At 35.7% G+C, this 22,466-nt stretch overlaps 1 protein-coding gene across 1 annotated transcript in view; it reads left to right on the forward strand.

Annotated features, from left to right (window-relative positions):
- Positions 1–2,734: 2,734 nt before the first annotated feature.
- The window catches only part of LOC129239128 (receptor-type tyrosine-protein kinase FLT3), a 31,777-nt gene continuing 12,045 nt past the window's right edge, over positions 2,735–22,466 (forward strand). The window contains exons 1-8 of the mRNA XM_054874441.1: positions 2,735–2,924; positions 10,751–10,778; positions 11,234–11,314; positions 11,373–11,455; positions 14,861–15,005; positions 15,080–15,260; positions 19,418–19,650; positions 19,735–19,787. Coding sequence (XP_054730416.1) covers positions 2,793–2,924; positions 10,751–10,778; positions 11,234–11,314; positions 11,373–11,455; positions 14,861–15,005; positions 15,080–15,260; positions 19,418–19,650; positions 19,735–19,787 — 936 coding nt within the window. The 5' untranslated portion in view covers positions 2,735–2,792. The remainder of the gene's footprint in view (positions 2,925–10,750; positions 10,779–11,233; positions 11,315–11,372; positions 11,456–14,860; positions 15,006–15,079; positions 15,261–19,417; positions 19,651–19,734; positions 19,788–22,466) is intronic.

The raw sequence follows: 22,466 nt of genomic DNA on the forward strand, positions 1-22,466 counted from the left end.
CAAAATGTAGGCTTCCCACATTCTTCTTGCTCTTTTTCCATCTTTTCTTTGGTGGTGAGGTAGGGTTCAAAATGCCTTCGCACTTACAGCGACCATCGTCTACTGCGTCGCGTGGTGTAGCCACTAAAACGATCCCTCCTCTCCTTCTGGGGAGACATCCTTCCCGGAACTGGTTTCTATATCACTTCGGGAAGGCCCAGAACGGCATCCATAAAGAACCAATTCTATTCACCCACGTCGGGGTCTAACAAATTTGTAGCCAGCTTTCATGCTATAGACTCGTCTTCTTGTGTCTCTATTTGTGCGACTTCACTTTGTTGTCGCACTGACTTCGCACTGTCTCAAGGTCAAACTTTTTTTTCGTAGTACGTTCTCGATGTAGATATTTCTTTACCGCGTTCCAGCTGTCCTCGCTTTCGAGCATTTTGAGGTGTCACCCTCTTGTACTGAGGTGATAGAATACTGCTTTCACCAGACTTCCTAATCTAATAATATTTTCTCGTATACCGTAATCAGGATCTTACTGGTCTCGATCCTGATGAGCTTTGCAGCCCTTCCGCTGGAGGTACTCGGGCTATATGAGGCCTTTCGAGCCGAGCCTCTTCCTCTCCTGCCGGACTTTAGTCGCCTCCCCGATCCGCTGGGGTAGCTCTTTTCCCATTGAAGGAGCAAATGTCAAGAATGTAAAGTAATTAAGCAAATCTATCCAGAAGCTGTTGAAAACTGTTCTAATTTGTTAATCTACCCTGATCGCATCTTTTTATGGTCAGTGGCTGGTGTAATAACCGAACACTGCTTAAAACGCATACACGGGAAGAAGATGAGCTTCCCATCAAATGATATTTGATACAACTGCTGAGACGAAGGATAGGTGAAACCCTTCACTTCTGGTGCTACTTCCTCGCAACGGCCAAGATGCGTTACTATTATTTGCCGGGATTGGCGGGCTTTTGCAATACTCGTTTATGTCGTCTCATGAGGCGCACTCAGTAATAAAGCTTTACAGGGAGGTAAAAAGTTATAGCTCCCCCTATCGTGGTAACACAATAACCTATCTTAAGGCACTCGCCTCATTTGAAATGGTGTTTTTTGGTGTTTTTTGAAAATCGCAACATGCAAAAATGAAAAAAAGATATTTAATTTTTGTTTTTAGTATTTTATTTTTTGATCCGTTGTTAAAAAATAAAAATTTTGTATGGCCATATAAATAAAAAAATCCTACTAATATAGGCAAAGATTGGCAGTAAAATGGATTGTGGTGTTGGAACAGGTATATGTATATTCTCATAGACTTAAAATTGAAAGATCTATGCGTCTCCCTAATGCTTGCAGTGTCTTTCCGGCGGAAGTACTGGCAATAGGGGAAGCTTATAGGCTACTAATCGCAGATCCCTCTTTTAAGGGCAATATCGCTATTCTTTCGGATAGTCAAACTGCAATCCAGGAACTGGGTTCAGCTACAACGGCCTGGAACAAAGCAGGACTAGCATTACCACCTTGAGCGAAAACCATAAAGTTACCTTTATCTGCGTCCCGGAACATCGGCGTTGTAAACAACCGGAGAAAAAGGAAACAATCTTCCATTTCCTCTGTGAATGCCCTGCCCTATGGAAGGACAGAATGTTAACCCTGGGCCAAACGCTGTTCGAGAGTCTCGAACAACTGTCTGGCTTAGACGTCAACAACCTAATAAGGTTCCTGAACCGCACAAACTGGATATAGTCATGCTGTATAGTACTGATACACAAGTTGGTAACGAAGATGTGGCAATAAAATGGTGCGGAAGCGCTAGTTGGATTCTGAAAGAATCACAACTTAAACCAACCAACCACCATAAGCAAAGAAACTAATAAAGTATAAAATAAAAGACAAAGTAGGAATTAATCTTCTCTTAAAAAATAAATAAAATATAAATAAATTCATTCTACCAAAAGTTAAAAACAAACATAATAATAAAACCAATACATTAATTAAAAAAAAAATTTCGTTCAAAAAGTCGTCAGCCTTCAAAAAATGGTCTTCACATGGGCAATGGACTCAAACATAGCCGGTTCTACTGAACCGATTTTGAGGAAATAAAATGTAAATGATGACAAAAAACACCACTTCAAATAAGGCGATGGCCTTAAGAGTACTTATCATACACGCCTCGTGGAATGGCAGTCCCCTAACCTTAGTTATCACCAAATACTAAGAAAGCAGAGGGTCTGCTACCACCAGCAGGTGTGGAGCTCTTCTACACTTTTGCCACCCACCAGAAATTCGTCCAAAGCGATTTAGTTCTGCAACTCGAATGTTCAAATTCAATTCAACTCAATACTAAATTGAATTTACAAGCAGATGTTGGCAAGTGGTTTTGGAGTAGTCTAAAGTGACTGTAAAATAGCGCACTTAGATTGAAATCCGTTTTAACAAATATTTTCTCGGATTTGACACCTCAACTTTTATGAATGCAAACCATCAAATTTCGAAAATTAAAAATAAAATTTATTTGGTATCCATAAATGCAATATTAAAATGGAAATCTTTTTCTCTGAGCTACTGTACATGTCCTTATGAAATTATATTTACAAATACGTGCATACATACATATGTATACATATCAGATATTTACATAAAACAAGCCAACAGTCCGAACCTTTTTAGCAAAATTTATGGTACACGTTTTTCTTTAATACATTCAAGAGCAGCAGCATTAATTTTGTTTTTATTATTTTTGTCTTCTAGGAGGACTCATGAGATCATCCACATTAGCAGTTCACAGAGGAAGATGTGCTCCTAGTGCATGAAACATGTGTTCGAAATCCTTATTTATGCAGTGTATGACGTTCTTGCTGCTCTCTCTCTTAATGACTGCTGCTTTGCGAATAACAGAAACAGAATCTACGGCAACGAGCACAGACGCCGGTGGCGCTCCCTCCAATGTAAATATTTGTGAATGAATAAAGGCAATATTGCAAAAAACGAAAACAAGAAACAACAAAAAAACTATATACGAGTATGCACACGCAAACGAACTTGTGCAAAGAAGCTCAGCCAAAGTCTTCAAGGAATTACATTCTTAATAAATCCTTTATAAATATATAGAGACTTGTAACATCTGGAACGAAGTGTAAAACATTGCTATACTCCGTCATTTAAATGTGTACATTTACTTAGGCCCGCATTCTCAATTGTTAATTAACTGCTTAACTAATCAAAATGTAATTGGTAGATGCTTAGAAAAGCAATTTGTCAATGGCTGGTTTGCGCAAATCTGTCAGTTAAGGCTATGCCAAGGCAAGTCGCAAAATGGCTTCTCGATAATGAGGTCGCACAGAGCTATCGGTTAAAAAATAAAAAAAAAAATAAAATGTTTAATAATTCCACTCAATTCAAAATATAACCCTAGCAATAAAAACGAAAAACTACTACACTAACGGTACGGATACGTACACTTCCATGTCGAAATACTATAGACTGTTACGTCGGACTAAACCTGTACATGCATATATTACTTGCCCTAGGAATAGGCAGCGACCGTAGCCGAATGGATTGGTGCGTGACTACCATTCGGAATCCAGAGATAACGTAGGTTCGAACCTCGGTGAAACACTAAAATTAAGAAAAAGTATTTTTCTAATAGCGGCCGCCCCTCGGCAAACCTCCGATTGTATAATATTTCTGCCATGAAAAAGCTCCTCATAAAAAATATCTGCCGGAGTCGGCTTGAAACCGTAGGTCCCTCCATTTGTGGAACAACATCAAGACGCATGCCACAAATAGGGAGAGGAGCTCGGCCAAGCTCCCAAAAAGGGTATATGCGCCAATTATATATATAAAGGGTCCGCCATATAACTTTACGGAATTAAAAATGCTATAAAAAAGAAACTACTCAATATTTGCCCAAACTGTTTTTTTTTATTTTGAAGTACAATCCTTCCGGTTAATGATGGAATACAAATTCATTCATATAGCTGCCTCGGCTAGCCATGCACCATCCCATACGATCGGTCCAATTTTTCAACACATTGTATGCGGCTGTATTTCAGCTATGACATCGCGTATGTTGGTCTTCAGTGCATCAATTGTTGCTGGTTTGTTGGCATAACACTGGTCTTTGACGGCACCTCAAAGATAATAATCCAACGGCATCAAATCGCAGCTCCGAGGCGGCCAAACGATATCAGAATTTCGGCTGATAATGCGGTGCTTTTCTTCTTGCCATTGCCGTACGTAATTTTCGTACACATTCTGCAACATTACCATGATTTTCAAAGTAATGTCGCAATATTTCCCAGCGTTCTTTGAGCGTATACACAACCATTTTCGTTCAGCGGAAGAATAAAACTAATTTTCTGTCAAATCAGATGACAGCTAAGTGTTACCATTCTTCAAATAATACCTAGTTCAAATCCGTAACGATAGATGGCGAGCCCTGTATATACAGTAACTCACAGCTTATTTGATGCAGCCAAAACAAATTATAAAAATATCAAACATATTTCATGGTATTTTCATTACAGAAAAAATCGTATAGTTGTTATTGTTAAATAACATGTTTTAGGTATTTAGTAACAAAAAATAACAAAAAGTGTTTCTTTATAAGAAAGATATGGCAAATTAAAATAATTCAGTTACAGTTTTGAGGTCACAGCTGAAATGATGCACTACATTAAAAATTTCGGTTTCATGATTACAGATAATACTTATTTGGGTATCCCTTTTGATTCAGAACAGTGTTTAATCGGGAATTCATAGATTCTACAAGTTTTGCTGTATAATCGGAACTAATTTCATTCTTCCTGCAGTGGCCGCTTCAGATCAGAAGCATTAGAACTACTGTGGTTTCTTGTCTTATTTTCCAGCACTGACCACAAATTCTCAATAACGGACTCGCAAAATCTGGACTCTGTGCAGGTGCCGGTACTACATGTGGGCAGTTCCAGATAAGCCAAGTTTTTACAATATCAGACGTATGCTTGGGATCGTTGTCTTGGTAGAACCTAAACGAATCCCTAATTGCCCATTTTATCCGCACTTTGTACTAAATTATCTTTTAGCAAATCCAGACACATCTCTCTATTCATGTTTCCTTCGATAAATGTTAAATTTCCGACGCCTAAATAGGACATGCAATCCCATACCATGCCACACTGCCCCCGCCCTGTTTAACTGTAGAGCGCAAATTACATGGTTTAACCTTCATGTGCCCGGGATATAAAACTTACGTACCCGGTCGGCTTACTACATTTGTAGTAACTACGTAATTGCATGCAAAACCAATGTAATGTTAAGAAAAAAAAGACTTGTATGGTGCTTTTTTTTACTTGTACGTGTGTAATAACCTTTTTATTTAAAAATATTGAACTCAGGTGATAATTTTAATACAAAAAATGTTTTAATTTTCAGGAGTTGAACAGCATTTTCCCAAAATATATGTTTCGGCATGTGCATTACACACTGCTTTTTTGCACCAACTACAGATTTTTCGTGTGTTGTTACGACTTCCTATTTCACAGTATTGACAAGGTACAGGATATTTTGGTTGTTTATCGTTGGAAATATCAGGTAAAATAGATGAATCAACATTAGATGTAGCAGAAAGGGATCGATCCAGTGCCATTTCGATAGCTTTACGTGTTTGATGGAATCCCAGCACCCGGGGAACTTGAGAGCACTGTTCAATTCCTGGCATAAAAAGCTGCTTAGACAAGCTCTGCAAGAACTTTCGTCGCGCGTCTGTGCGACGGTTATATGGATTGTTTTCCGAGTAAATGATGAATGATGCAAGTATGTCCAGCAAGTTATACAACATGGCCAAGGGCCAACGCAATGTTTTGCGTTTCGTTGAATATGCAGAAAGCATTTTATCCATTACGTCGACGCCTCCTTTGTTTGCATTGTAATCAAGGATGTATTGCGGCTTGTTTTTCTTTTCAGGTACAATTGAATTTGTCAAAGGTGTGCTGGCAAGTATTATAACTGATCTGCCTCATTTTGGAACATAAGGTCCAAAGAAAACTTTAAATCGAGAAACCCGAAAATGGAAGATTCTTCAGCACGATTGCGGTCAGCCTTCATTTCATATGGTACAAACGTTTTATTTTGACGAACAGTACCAAGAATAGCAAGACCTTTGGACATTAAATACTTGCCTAAGTTTAGCGATGTAAAAAAAATGTCACAAATAATAGTCCTTCCGGTGTTCTCCCAACACCTTCACCTACGTTATTTGCTCGACCAGCATTTGAGTTTTTTCCAGTATATATTTCACTTTTGAGTGGATAGAACGACTTAGCATCGCATGCAAACCAAACCTTTATCCCATACTTGGCAGGCTTAGAGGGTATGTACTGAGTAAACCTAGTTCGACCGCGATAAGCAAATAATTGTTCATCTACAGTAATTTCTCCAGATGGTTGGTAATATTTGCGCAGATTTGCGTTTATTTGTGTCCACAATTCAGATATTGGAGCAGCCTTATCGGCTTCTAGCCTAACTGCTCTTGTACGCTCACTGTAAAATCTAATGAATCGAACAATTTCTTTGAAGCGTGACTTAGGCATTACTGCTCGATAAAAGCAAATGCATTCTTGGCTCCATAGCACATCCACATCTTCGTCATTTGATTTATTTACACCTGCTAGTAGTTAACACAAGACCTATAAATGCTCTTAGTTCAAGCTGAAGTCAACTATAAAATACTATTTTGCATACATTTTATATGGTTACTACAAATGTAGTAAGCCGGCCGCAAGATGATGTTTTTTTCAAGTAGGGTCTAGAGGTCAGGCAAATAATAGTTCGAGTGTTATTATACTCTTAATTGACTTTGATTTGATAATCAGGAAGCTACTAAAAAATTCGGTCATTGTTGTTTCGGAAAATTTTTTTTTATCTCACTTTTTTTCACACTTTACTACAAAGGTAGTAAGCCGGGCACATGAAGGTTAAGCGCGGAGTTTGGTTTTCTCCAAACTTGCAGGACTTGCCATCAGACCAGAAAAGGTTAAATTTGCTTTCATCCGCAAAAGCAACGGACTTAAAGAACGAAATGTCTTTGTTCGAATGTTGTCTGCAAAACTCTATAGAGATTCTTTGTTTTCCATTACGCGCATTATTCAACGACTTATTTCAGGCAGTCCTTCCATGAAAATTTTCTTCACCCAGAACTCTACGAACAGTTTCAGGGTTACGGATCTTGCCTAAGTATTTTTCGACTTCGTTCGTTAATTTTTGAGCGCTTAAATCGGGGTTTTCTTTAACTTTGCGAACAATCCACCTCTTATTTGCATCATTAAATATTTTATTTGGCGCAGATCTGCCCTTATCTTCTATCCTGTTTTCGTGGACAGTTGAGGAACTAATAGCAATGATTTCTACAATTTCTTCGTTGGTTTTGCCCTCTTTATAATGACGAAGAACGTCTTCCCTTTTTTCAAATGAGGTCCGTTTTCCCATTTTAAAAAAATTTAATTTTTTCAACTTTTCTTTACAAAAATTTTTTGAGAATGACTTAAGACGTTAAGCTAAACAGAGAAAAATACATTTTAAGTATCATTTTTTTTTAATATTGTATATCGGTCTATAATTTAAAAAGGGCTTGGCAGGTCGAGACAGTGCTTTTTAAATGCTTTGGCCGATATATTTAAAGGCCAGTTGGTTTTGAGTGGCATTTAATTTTATTGCTAGATTTTTTTTTTGCTTCTGTACTTTTTGAAAACAGCAAATCGCTGTTAGTCAATTTGAGTTCAAATTGTACGAAAATTTTCAAATAAATTACTCCTATGTTGCCAAAGTTTTATAATTGACAAAGTTTTGTTTGACAGATTGCTAAGAAAACGAAAAAAGTCAAAGGGCACTTGAAGGTGAGCTTAGAAGCATTTCCTTTCCGAAATAATACACTTTAGCTAAGGAATAATTCAATTAATTAATATAATATTAATATAATTTAATTAATTTTTAGACGTATTTTTTGAAATCGACTTCATAACTTGCCGCGGATCTCCTTTTATGTTATCTATTGAAGTAGTAATTTGAGTTTCGGAAAGACAAAAAAGTCGCTCAAAAGGAGCCTTTAAAAATCGAACTGTTTTCGTAATTTATGTTTGGTGCCTTATTTCTGGTAGCCTGCTATTTCGTTTATCAGCTGTTCTTCATTCCAAGAATTGGCAGTCCTGCCAAGCACTCAAACGAGTTTCTAATTGAGAAACACGAAATGAGAGAGTCTCTCATTTACAAACATGGTGAAAAGATTTTTTTCTAAACCCAACATCCTTGTCGCATCTAGTCATCTATGGTTCAGATGGCAACGTGCGGAGATTGGGTTGATTTTTTTCTTATATAACCAACACAAACTCGATTTTGTCGAATCTGCCGTCATATCCCAAGTGACGTTAGCGAATCAGCTGATATCTTCAAATTCGCTGAGAGTCTGTTAACGGTTTGATGTTGGCCACACCTTCTGAATTATTTTCACCATGAGGTAAATTGACGGTTGTTCGCTAGCAAGGTTGCTAGATTACCAGGCTTGGCCTTCAGCTAGGCTGAAAAACGAAATTGAGCGAGTAACTTCGGCTGCAACATCATTGGGTACTCAGCTGCAGAATTCTGCCCGCTCATTTCACACATATTCACATACCCATCTAATCAGTCCTTGTTCAGACGGCAATGAGGCGACGTGATGAGAGACTGTATTGCTTTATTTCGTAAATCGCCAACACAATCTCAGTTTTTTCGTAAACAAACCGCTGTCATCAGCCCGCCGGTTACTTGAGCCAATCAGCTGATATCTTCAAATTCGCTAGGAGCCAGTTAACTGTTTGATTTTGACCACACCTTTTGAGTTTTTTTCGCCATGAAATTAATTGACAATGATAATCTTATGAGATGATCCGTTGTCGTGGTGAAAAATCCATGATGTTTGGAATTCACTCACCAAACGCCAAGTAAGAACCAGATAGTAATTTTTACTAAATTGAATCTGAATTTATTTTTGAAATTTTGAAAATTCTTGTAATCGAACTTTTTAATCGATCGATTCTCGTTAAGTTTTTGGACAGCAATTTGTATATACGCCTTCTAAAGGCATCTTCTTTTCGCCAAGCGTTAGCAAGTGGTAGCGCGCAGAGAAGTGGCGAATAGAAGAGGGCTTATATATAGAGTAAGATCGGGTATTGTGGGCTATTCGGGTATTGTGGTCAACGTCTGTATTTTTCATAATAACGAACATGCACTAGAAAGATTGCTTATAAACTTCAAAATTCATATAACGGATGTTTTACGCTGCTCGCTTTTTGAATTGGACTCTTTACTGATGAGCAGTTGATCGAAATATTTTGTGAAATGCAGTCGATTTGTTTTTCAATAGTAGCGTGTAGTATTAATGGTATTTTTTAGCAAGTAATTATTTTTAGAGTGTGAAAGTTCAGATAGAATTATTAAACTATTCTGCATCTTTTAATGCGGTATGAAACTCTTTTTAAATTATTTAAATAAAAGTTTGTAAAACTTTTTTTTGGAAGTGGTACAGTGGCTAAGTGGGCTAGTCAGCGTCGGGTACGAGTATTGTGAACTAGTAGCCCACATTACTCCTTTAGTATTTTCCTAATTCTTGTTAATTTTCCTGTTTTGTATTTCCCAACTATACATATTTAGACTAGCCAAAAATAGAGAAATAAGAAAATGGTATAATGAAAAAAGCCATTGTAGATGTTAGGAATGAGGAGGTGGGCACACTTTTTGCATTAAAGACTTTTGATGTGCCGCGTTTTACATTGCAGAGAATGGCAAGGAGTAATGCATCTTCTAGCTTGCTTTTAAAAACCCCACTAGGACGAAGCCACAGAAAAAAAACCTTGTAAAATACACATTAGAAATGGAATCAAGACTTTTCGGCCTCACAGGACACGATATTCGTTTCCTGGCGTTTCAAATGGCGGAAAGAAATAAAATGCCAAACAAATTCTCGGTTCTTAAGCAATGTGCAGGGAAAGGTTGGCTGCATGGATTCCTGCGCAGGTACAAAAAATGAATTTAGTTTTCGCTCTCCAACGGGAACGTCTTTTAATGTAGCAATGGGTTTCACAAAAGAAAATATAAAAATGTTTTTAGATTCACTTAAGCAAGAATATGAGAAATACAAATTTCCACCATCTGCTATACAGAATGTTGATTTATATTTACCTAAGTTTAATCTTTTTTTTCAAATAGTCAACCAAGAAGGTCATTAATTAAATTAAAAAAAAATATATGAATAAATTCATTGACTTCTCATGAACTCTTACAATTGTGGTTGATGGTTTTATCTAGTGGCCCACTTTACCCGAATACCCTGGGCCATATTACCCACTATTTTTCTTTTCATCAACTTTGAAGGTGGTTTCAGTTTTTCTATATTATCAGACGAAAACGATTATATTAGGGTATATTTCGCAATAAAATGTAAAGATAATTCAATATCTGTTAGAAAGAAAAAATTATCGCTTTTTCATTACGATTATTTTGGCAGAAATTATGTAATATCAAGGTAAAATGGTGCCCAGAATACCCGACTTTACTCTACTCTTGCTACTAAGTTTTTTTATATCGGCAAAAGTATTTCGTGTATATTCATTCAAATATCGGAAAGCTTTGGCAGAGCATCAGTGAAGGATATACCTTTGCGAGGCGTGTAGATAGTCTCACCAAAGAGATCAGTTTACTTTGACACCCACCTAGTATATCTGCAGGTGCTACTTGGCATTAATTTTAAATCTTTTTCTTACAGCATTTAACACGTACTGGTGAAATAACAGGTAATTTTTATGTATAAATATCTCTATACAGTGGCGGTCACAATAATAGGAGCGTGAAATATTTCAAAGTTTTAACTTTTTATTTATTTTTATTGAACTTTTTTTATATATATTTATAAAAATACATATAGTTCATACTAGAATAAAAATCACATCACCGTCAACAAAAACAAGATTATCAAAAAACAACGCAAATTTTTAGTAACCTTAAACTCATATAAGTTATTGAAGAAAAAGTTTAAAATGTTGATGAAAATTTGTTCAATTTTTTTAAAATTTATACAAAGTTTGAAAATTTCACAACAATATTTTTGTAAAAAAAATAAATAAATATTCAGACCTTTTCAATACCTCGCGCTACTATTTATGTGATCGCAACTGTACATAAAAATATAGCTGCATGAGTCCTTACTTTGATTTAGCCGTAATTTATTCAAATTCTTAATACTCCGCAGACATTGTCACGAACGTTACTTTGCATGAAAGAGGCGACATTGTACAAGTTTTAATTAGCTGGGGGGACAATATGCCAAAAGGTTAGTCCACTTTCGTTTTTAATAAATGCCGCATTTAATAATAAGTGCAAATCTACAGGTACTTCATATAATATTATTGTGACTGCACAAAATTCAACGGAATGCAGTGAACCTCCCTGCAGTGTCTATGGAATTATTAAAGTTAGTAAACTAATTTTTGACTTCTATGATTATTTAATTGCATTTCTCCGGGGGTTTGATTTCTGTAAATTTTTTAAGGGGAAACGTCACTATGAAAATTAAAAAAAATCGATTTTTTTTTGCATTTTCTTAAAATAGATATGTATATTCAAAAATATGTAAAAAAATTATTAACTTACAATAAAATCTTGAAAATTAACGAAGTTATACCCAATACGATAAGTGCAGGTAGTGAGTTACAACGGCCAATGAAAACTTTAAACGCGTTTTTCTCAAAACGACTTTTTTGATACGATGGCAACGATTTCTCGAAGACTAATGAACGGATTTTAATTTTCTTTTTTTCAATCGCATTGGCTATCGCCGATTTTCAAAATTTTGAAAATAAAAATTTTTTTGGGCCTGTTGAAAATAAAAAAAATGGTGAAAAACACACATCGAAATACATACAAATCACCACCATTTTGTCAAAAAACAAACAGCTACGTACAACGTATTGTGTAGATTAATAAACATTTTGGTTTTTTGATTTCAGATAATTATGCATTGCTGTATCGATGCCACCAGATGACGTAATTTTTTTTTTAACTCGTTACGTTTATTTACATAAATTTGTCAATTTTCAATATTTTTTAATAAAAATTTACATCAACATAGTTTAATACACATATAATAAATTGCCTTTTGTCCGATCCTCGAAAAAAAAATTCCCAAAACTCGACTATTTTTTGACCTCCCACAGTGGCGTTCCCCCTTAAGGGGGAAGTCTACTGTGACAAGGGAAAAAACAGGCTTATTTTCCGGATTTTATTTCTAACAAAATATTGCTCGTACATAAAATCTATTTAAACTCTTATCTTTATTATATATTTAAGTTTTTGAAAAAAAAAATTTAAGTCAAAATATTCAAAATGGCCGCTGTGGCACTTCTGCAAGCGCAGGTCCGCTTTTCTTAGGTGCCTAAACGGTGTACATGAAATCTTACGTTTCGGTGATCTAAAACAAAAAAACAAAATATTGTTATCATATACATAGTATTGATTCTCGTCTGACGTAGGATTATGTCGATAAAAAATTTTGGCGTTGAAAAAAAAATTCTTGAAATTTTTTTCTTTTTTTTTGCCTAAAATTGATGTTACTATTGTTTATAACAATTTAACAAATAACGATATCAAAAAAATCCTATGTCAGACGAGAGACACTATTACAGAGAATATATAATTAAATTTTTAAGCTGATTCATTTATCAGAACTCGAGATATCGTGTACACCGTGTACAAAAACTTAGTTTCGAGAAAAATGCGTTTAAAGTTTCAGTATTAGCAGGTACGCGCTTTGGAGGGCTTCGGGAAAAGGTCGAAATTTCAACGAAGAAAAATTTAGCCAGCTGTAACACATATTGTACCTTATTTAAGAGGGTTCAAAGTATTTTTTAAGCTAATAAAAAAAAAATCGATTTTTTGAAAAATTCACAGTAGACTTCCCCCTTAAGAATTTTACTTGCAACCAGGAAATGTGAACAATAAAATTTTGTTACAAATTAAAAATTGTTATCGTTTTAAGTATATGTACATATATATACATATATATTATATATATAATTGGCGCGTACACCCTTTTCTTTTTGGGTGTTTGGCCGAGCTCCTCCTCCTATTTGTGGTGTGCGTCTTGATGTTGTTCCACAAAGTACAGTTTCAAGCCGACTTCGAACGGCAGATATTTTTTATGAGGAGCTTTTTCATGGCAAAAATACACTCGGAGGTTTGCCATTGCCTGCCGAGGGGCGACCGCTATTAGAAAAATCTTTTTCTTCATTTTGGTCTTTCTCCGAAATTCGAACTTACGTTCTCTCTGGGGATTTCGGATGGTAGTCACGCACCAACCCATTCGGCTACGGCGGCCGAATATAGCAATATGCAAGGTGGCGCAAAATTAATCACCCTATCGGAGGATTTATAATTTTTGCAAATGAATGTGAATTAAACAGCTAAAGGATACGACCAGATATTCACAATACGCCAAGTCTTGAAAAAGACCAATGAATGGAGAATTGACACATACCATCTGTTTGTCGATTCTAAAGCTGCATTCGACAGCACGAAAAGAAGAAGAATTAATATATAATATAAACAGACAAACAACGGAACACTGAAGGTCCAAATAATTCAAAGGTCCACCAGTCAAAATTAAATTTTTTTATATAGTAAAAAAGTTATTCGAAACCAATGGGATGATTAATTTTCTGCCATCTTGTTTATTTTTATTGTATTACTAAGGTAGCTGCCGAAACCTATTCGCATCAACTTTTGTCAATATTCTTTTTTTTCAAGCTCGAAAGCTCTCATAGCAACAATTTAACTTGCTGCTGGCAAACTTGTTTCTTTTTTTCCAATGCATGCGATGAATATAATTTCGGGCAAGCAGTCCGAAGTTTTTGTTGATATCGGTGCATTTGTTTCAGATTACTTAATAATTTATTAACATGTTAGGTTAGGTTAGGTTTGGCAGCCGCATCGCACATAGAGGCAGCGATGCCACTTAGACCACGAAATGGGTCCGCAGGGGCTGGGATACATTTTTTCCCTTTTCATATTGAAGATGTAAAAAAATATATAAAAAAAATTCGGCCAAATGACTACTGCGGCTCAGCAGTATGTGGCGCATCCTAGTGGACCACTGTCAGATGTTATCTTTGCATTAATAAAGCTCAATTTCATAAAGAATGCGAGTTATGTGTCTTCAATCTGCCAGCGCAAATTTTTGTTTGTGGGCATTGCCCAGAGGTTTTACGCAGTCCCACAGAAGATAGTCGAGCGGTGTTAAGTCACTCGATCTCGATGGCTAGTAAATGTCACCGCCACGTGATATGACGTAACCTTCTAACTTCTCTTCTAACATAAAAATTTCAATGTTTCTCATGAAGTATGACATGTGGCAATATTCTCTTGAAAGCACATATTTGTGAGATCCATACGATCCATCGCAAGCCACTAAAGCTTCGTCACCATCGTCGGATGGCTGTTGTCATAGACGCAGTGACTTTTTCAGCTGATAAATCGTTTCTCCAAATTCAGCAATTTCAAGGCGAGTCTCATGTCAAGATAGTTGTGGGACAGAAGACAGATGTCATCTGATTAGTCAAGATTCGCCTGGTGGCCTTGCAGTCCCCAGGTAATACCGCCTCCAGATAATGCGGTATTTTTCATAACAACCGCAAGGTAGCTACAACCAATCAGAATTTTTAAAGCAACATCAACAGCCCTCATACTAACCCACGTTCCCTTTGGTGATTTCTTAAGTTTGACTAACTTATTATATAATAAATATGACCACTAAATATTTATTATATATAAATGGAAAATCTTTGCAATATATTTATTAACGTACATTTATGCTTAAACAAAGGATACAAAGCAGATGATTATACCAGAAAATCCGATGACGCAGGTGGACCAAAATGAGTGTGGTTTCATGTTTGGGTGCAATTATTCAGTGATAGTGGAAACATCTAACGCGGCGGTGTCACAGCGGGCGACTGTGTCGGTGCCATGTGAGTGTTGCAATTTGCCATTTCGTATAAATTTAAACAATTAAATAATACCTGAAACATGTCTTTTTTCATAGATTGCATTAAGGAAGCCTGCTCCTGTCGGCATGCCAGAGCACTGCCTAAAGTGATATCATCCGTCAATATACCTAATAACGAGACTATAATTTATAACTGGTCAATAAAATATGAAAAAGGGGCGGACCCGGTTAAGTATAAGGCCAAGGATGCAAACGAGCACTGGACACTGTATTTAATGTGAGTTCTGTTAAGTTTTTCAAAATACAATGCAGAAAAATATAGTTGGACTATGACGAAATGAAGTTGGCCCAATACAAATATCCAAGTACCAAGTGCATTAGAAACAAGTCTTATGAAAAAAAAAATAATTAAAATAAAGCAAAAAATTAAATGGAATAAAAAAAATGAAAAAAAAAAAAATAAAAGAAAATAATATTAAATAAAAGAAAACAAAATAAAATAAATTGAATTGAATTGAAATAAATTAACATAAATCAAAATGAAGTGGAGTAAAATTATGATAAATAAAATAAAGTGAAAATATATTAAAAAAATCGAATCAAATACGATGAATTAACAAAATTAAAAACAAAAAAATGGTATTAAAATGAAACGGTAAAAATAAAATAGAATTAAAAAATGTGGGAAACCAAAAAATAATTTAAATAATGTAAATAAAATTAAGTGAAATAATTAATATAAATAAAACAAAATGAAATAAAATAAAATAAATTCTAAATAAATGAAGTGAAATAAAAAAATCTAAATTTAAAAAAGTTAAAAGCAAAACTAAAACAATTAAAAAAAATTAAATTAAAATTATATGGAGTTAAAAAATAATAAAATTAAATTAAATTAAATTTAAAAAAGTTAGAAACAAAAATAAAATTGCTTTTATTTTAATAAAATAACATGTAATGAAGTAAAATAAAATAAAATAAAATAGAACTAAGAAAAAATTTAAAACAAAAAATAAAATAAATTAAGATGAAGTAGAGATCAAAATAAAATGAAAAAAATAAAAAAAAAATTAACTTAGATAAAATAAAAGAAATGAAGTAAAATAAAATGAGACGAATTAGGTTAAAATAGAATGAAAAGGAATGAAATAAAATTAATTCAAAAATAAGATGAAATAAAGTCAAATAAAATAATTGAAAATAAAATATATAATATTGAAATCAAAAATGAAATAACACATAAATAAAATAAAATAAAAATGCAATAAAACCAAATAAAAAATGAAATGAAATGAAATAAAACAAATTTAAATTAATTTAAAATGAAGTAAAACCAAATATAAACGAGTTTAAAAAAAAATTAAAACTAAGATCAAATATACTCAAAAAATAAATAAAAATGAAATGCAGTAAAATAAAAAAAAAATTAGAAACAAATATAAAATTAATTTAATTTAAATAAAGTATTATTATCAAATAAAATTAAATTTAATAAAGTTAAATAAAAAATAGTAAACTAAAACCAAAATAAATTAAAATCAAATGGAGTAAGATAAATTAAATTGAATAAAAAATTTTAAAACAAAAATTAAATAAACAAAAAAAAATATTTAAGTCAAATGTAGTGAAATAGGAGTTTTTTAATGGCAGAAATACATTCTGAGGTCTGTCATTGCCTGCCGAGGGACGACCGCTATTAGAAAAATCTTTTTTTTCATTTTGGTCTTTCACCGAGATTTGAACCTACATTCTCTCTGAATTCCGAATGGTAGTCACGCACCAACCCATTCGGCCACGGCAACCGCCACATAAAAAATCATATAATATTAAATAAAATATTATAAAGTAAACTAAAATAAAATAAAATGAAATAAAATACATTAAAATAAAGTAAAATTAAAAAAACAAAAAAACTTAAATAAAATTTACATGAAACAAGATAAAATTAAATACAAAATTGAAAAAGGGAGAAACAAAACAAAGAAAATTAACTAAAATAATTTAAAATAAATAGTAAATGAAATGGAATAAAATAAAATGAACTATTATAAAATAAAATAAAATAATGTAAAGTAAGATTTAATTAATAAAAAAAAAGTAAAATAAAAAAAAATAATCGAAATTAAAATAAAATAAAAAAAAATCATCTTCTATTTGTTGATGACCTGAAACTTTACGCAAACAAAAGCATAAGCTTCATGAGCTGATAGATGTCACTAAAGCTTTCAGTGATGACGTAGTAGTGTTACGTGTGTTAGTTGTTTCGAAAATTCGTCTGTTATCATAACAGTCGAGATAAAAAATGCGCTTCTGCAGAATAAACTGCTCTAAGCTCGGAACTGAAAAATAAAAACGAAGGGGACGGTTGTTTAAATTCAATTGCAAGATTTTTTTCAGAGGAATAATCCGAGGCAAATCTACGGAGACAGCGCTTCACGAGGTAATCCGAACAATAGAGGGCTCTCTAGAGAACAAACATTATACCATGGCGGCATTCTTGGATATAGAAGGCGCCTTTAACAATGTTAGTACAGATGCGATCCAACGGGCGTTGATAGACTTAGAGGTGGACAATTGCATCAGTAATTGGGTCATCTCTATGCTAGAAACCAGGATCATCAAAGCTAATATGAGTAATATCAGTATAACCAAGAAAGTCCACAGAGGCACCCCACAGGGGGGAGTACTGTCTCCACTTCTCTGGTTATGCGTTATTAGCAAAATCTTAATAAAACTTAATAGAGGTGGGGTAAAAGCGGTGGCGTACGCTGATGATGTGGTGTTGATGGCGTCAGGACTGTGTCCTAATACGATCAGTGGGATCATCCAAAGGGCATTAGGCGAGCTTAACTCTTGGGCCACAGGCTGTGGCCTAGGTTTAAACCCACGTAAAACAGAGCTTATGCTTTTCACCACCAGATATAAGGTACCACCTTTTACCTTACCAAATATTAACGGACAAACTCTCTCACTATCACCCAGCGCAAAGTATTTAGGGGTAATTCTGGACTCCAAACTAAGCTGGAAATTAAATGTTGAAGAACGGGTAAGGAAGGCAGAAATTGCTTTATATGCCTGTAAACGTATGCTTGGAAGAAGATGGGGTCTTCAACCTAAGCATAATTTATGGCTGTATAAGACGGTTATACGACCTATTCTATCGTATGGTTCGGTAGTTTGGTGGAAGGCTCAAGGGAGAGAGTACAATACCAAACTACTCAGCAGAATACAAAGATCAGCATGTGCAATAACGGTCGGTGCAATCAGATCATGTCCTAGAGAGGCTCTCAATGTACTGACACACGTTATTCCAATAGACCTACATATTAAGAAGACGGCAACCATGAGTGCATTTAGGTTAAACGAAGCGGGTCGCTGGAGAGAAAAAACTTATGGTCATGCTAGTCTATTATTGCGACAAACTCAGTTAATCTCGGTGAGAACTGACTACATCGTCCCGACGGTAACTTTCAATAGGAATTTTGCCACTCTCTTTCCAACTAAGGAAGAATGGAATAAGGGATTCTCTCTAAACAACTTCGACACTACAGTCTATACGGATGAAAGTAAAATGGGCTGCGGTGTTGGAGCTGGCATATATTCTTACAGACTTAAAATTGAGAAATCTGTGCGTCTCCCTAATACCAGCAGTGTCTTCCAGGCGGAAGTACTGGCGATTGGGGAAGCTTGCAGGCTACTAATCGCAGATTTCTCTTTTAAGGGTAATATCGCTATTCTCTCGGATAGCCAAGCTGCAATCCAGGCACTGGGTTCGGCCACAACAACCTCCAAAGTGGTGGAACAAAGTAGAAATAGCCTCACCATCTTGAGTGAAAACCATAAAGTTACCTTAATCTGGGTCCCGGGACATCGGAACATTGAAGGTAACGAAAAAGCAGATGAACTAGCAAGAGGGGGATCTGCCATGAATAACGCTCTTGCAGAATCGGTACTCACACCATTAGGTGCAGTCAAGAGCACAATTTCCCAAAAATACCTCCGAATCGCTGACTGTAGGTGGAAAGTCCAGACGAAATGCAATATTAGCAGAACGTTATGGCCCACCTACAACCTCAGGCAATCGTCAGCATTAATAAATCCGAGTTCTTTTAGCCAAATTCTCTTTAATACTCTCATAACCTAGTTTGAGTTGCATGCCTATGGCCACAACATCCACCAACTCATCGATATGCACCAAGGCGCGATTCGAAACAAAACTTGTGCTCTTTAGACTACCCTGTATATTTGCATATGTGCGGAATCCCTGTAACCTTCAAGTTTTTTAGCTTATTTGATAGCCTATCCAAAGCCGTTTTATCTGATAGAAATCAAAACTTCTACTCGATGTAAAAATAGAGCTGATTTCTTTTATGTATTTTGCTATAAATTACATTTTAAATAACTTCTTATCGTTTCGTAATATTTATGTTACAGCATCAGCGAACAAACAAATCCCTCCCTCTCTTGGGGCGGACGACTCATACCACTTATAGAGCACCTGTACCCTATAAAAAATGTTTCGCTCCTTAAGGCCAAAGGCGGCATGCAAGGCGCCTTTAAAATAGGAATTCCAAAGCAATTAGTTTCTAAGGCGGCGCTCAAATTTCGTTCATACATAATTGACGATTTGCAATGTGGTGGTCCTGAAGACTTCACGAAGGCAACAGGTAAAAATTAGCAACTACTAATGCGAGAATGTAATTTATTGAATAATTTTTTAATTGAATTTTTTAAATTTTTTTTTGTTGCAGTGCCGGATTTTTCAAAAGCTATTGAAGGCATGGAGACTACTGACTTCGATTTGGTAAGTGTATTGAAAAGATAATGCAGCACTTTAACAATTGATAATAACTATAATAATTTTAACATTTTATACGAGGATCGCTTGGAAAGTCCGTGCAAAGTCAGAGAGAGATGGCACTACTGGTGCGTATCGAGCTTAAGTTTAGTTAGCATCATCTCTGGGAAGAACACACACCAAGTTTCAGCCAGATCAGTATATTTCTTAGTGATTGGCCTTCGTTTGAATTGAGGAGGTCGAGTGATTTTCCTGTTCCATCAAGACAAAGAACCAATTCACGTCTCAGCAGTTGTGGTCACAAAATTAATGGAAATAGGATTCCAACTCATTTCAAATCTCCTCTCTTCTTCAGAGTTGGCTCCCTTGGATCCCTCGCACTACTATTTGATGCTCTATTTTTAGAAATGACTGGTGGGGAAAAAGATTTTATCAAACGAGCTGGTGATTGCCGAAACGAATGGCTATTTTTCAGGCTTAGATAAATCCGATTATTCGGAAGGGGTGAACAAACTAGAATAGCGCTGGACGAAGTGTATTAGTCTAAAAGTAGACTATGTCGAGGTGTACCTTAAACAATTTTTTTTTCCTTGTTCACCCCTCTTGGGAGCATAGGGCCTCGACAAGACTTGCGTTGCGTTGGTTTCGTTAATCTATTTGATTTCTGACAGGGTAGGCGATTAGCCTGCCGCTACCTTAAACAATTTAAATTGGAGAGTCAGATCTATATGTGTCTGCAGCGACAGCCAAGCGGCGCTACCCCCACATCAGGGGTAGTCGAGTCCTGCAAATCCAGGCTGAACTATATCGGTAGACATAATAGCCTGATAGCCCAACATGGGTCCCGGGACACGTGGGTATCGTGGCTAACGAGACCTCTGACTCCTTAGCTAAGAGGGGTTCTGAGGTCAACTTCTTTGGCCTAGAGCCCGTTTTGCCACTCCTTTCTGCGGCCATCAAAGCCGCGGTTAGCAAATGGGTTACTACAACTCACAAGCGAGCTTGGCAGGCTGAGAGAGGCTGCAGATGGACTAAACTGATGTTACCTGTCACGTCTGCTCGACTGTCGCAAACCCTCCTGTCATTTAGCAGAACGGAGTGCAGACGGCTGGTTGGACTGATGACGGGCTACTTTCTGTGGGCGAAGCACAGAGAAAGGATGGGCATCTCAGACAGTGTACTCTGCCCAGCTTGTGAAGAGGAGGATGAGACGAAACTCTTCCTGTGCGTCTGCCCCGCCTTCACTCGAATTAGGTTTAAGGTCTTTGGCACTGATGTATTAAGAAGCGACCATCTTGGTTCCTTGCCACCACAAGATCTACTCAGATTTCTGAAATGATAACTAAGATAACAATGCCCCGTGTAGCATGCAGTAAGCGTTCTAAGAATCCTTTCAAACTAGGTTTTATAGCACATTTGATGCTCTTTTAGAAGGAAGGATGCATTTTGCTTGCCTCTGTCCTGGACTTTCCATCCAGTGTCATATAAATTCCTTGTGCTCCCGGCCGTTTATAATTTGCTTTGTGTGGTCTCTGGTCTATGGAATTTTGATGTAGCGACTAATTTCAGTAGGCGAACCAGCTAGACGTTCTTCCTTGTTTCCGGGGTTGTTTGGGAACAGCGAAGCATTGCTCAAAGAGTTTCAATGTTATTATTAAGACTTCACAGTACGTAAGACTGCCTTACAATCTGCCAATATGCAAATATTTTACCCCTTCAAAGGTATTTTCTGCCACAAATTTCACGGCGGAGGATCTCCAATTGTAAGATTCTGGGATAATATCGCAACCTTACCATCCGCAAGCTCCACTTCCGGTGCAATATATGGATGATCTGTCTCAGAATGAAACAAGGCGGATTCATTATTTGCCTTTTACATAGTTTCTCAATACTTTGCTTTAATAATCAACCTTACAAAGCATTGTTGTTGGTCTAGTGCCACTACCTTTAATGAATGTGCCTTGTGAATAACGTATTTGTCATACAGGATTGTTTAGGAATTTCCTTGGCTATTCGTGAGTTGCTGGGTTACTTCGACTGACAAACTCTTAAAGTATTAAATAAATAAGTTTTAATGAAAAAATTCCAAACAAGGCAGAAAGGAAGACAATTTTCACATTGCGCTGAGTATTTTGGCCATTTATATTTAAGAGGTGGACACCACCCACACCCACCTCACAAAGCCCACCTTCGGAACTCTTCCTCAAAAATAAGGCATTGGTATGGCAAACGCGAAGTACAAACTGCGACTTAGAAAAGAAGAAATAAAAGTGCAGGTTTTTGGATCTCAAGTCAAACATAACCTCAACACGACCTAAAAAGAAAAGATGTATTACACTGTGTGACAAAAACAAAATTAAATATACTTTTATGGAGTAAAAAAAAATAAAATCTTAAAACTCACACAACTCTATTAATTTTAATTCAATTACAGTCAAATATAGCTTATTCGACGCAAAATTAAATTTACTATAACAGTAGTGTATTAAAAAAAATCCTCAATATCCGATAATATCGTAAAAATTATGTCAAAGTCGAAAAAATAGAGAAAAAATAAAAAAATTCCAAATACTTCCGTCTACAGTCTCGTCAGTTGTCATTTCAGAAAAATTGTCAACACACTGTCAAAAAGGCTTGTTTTTGTTCTTTCGAACTAAAAAAGCAAATTCGAAATCGGATGGAAAT

The sequence above is a fragment of the Anastrepha obliqua genome, chromosome 2 (genome assembly GCF_027943255.1).
Source record: "Anastrepha obliqua isolate idAnaObli1 chromosome 2, idAnaObli1_1.0, whole genome shotgun sequence".
In the NCBI taxonomy this organism is placed as follows: domain Eukaryota; kingdom Metazoa; phylum Arthropoda; class Insecta; order Diptera; family Tephritidae; genus Anastrepha; species Anastrepha obliqua.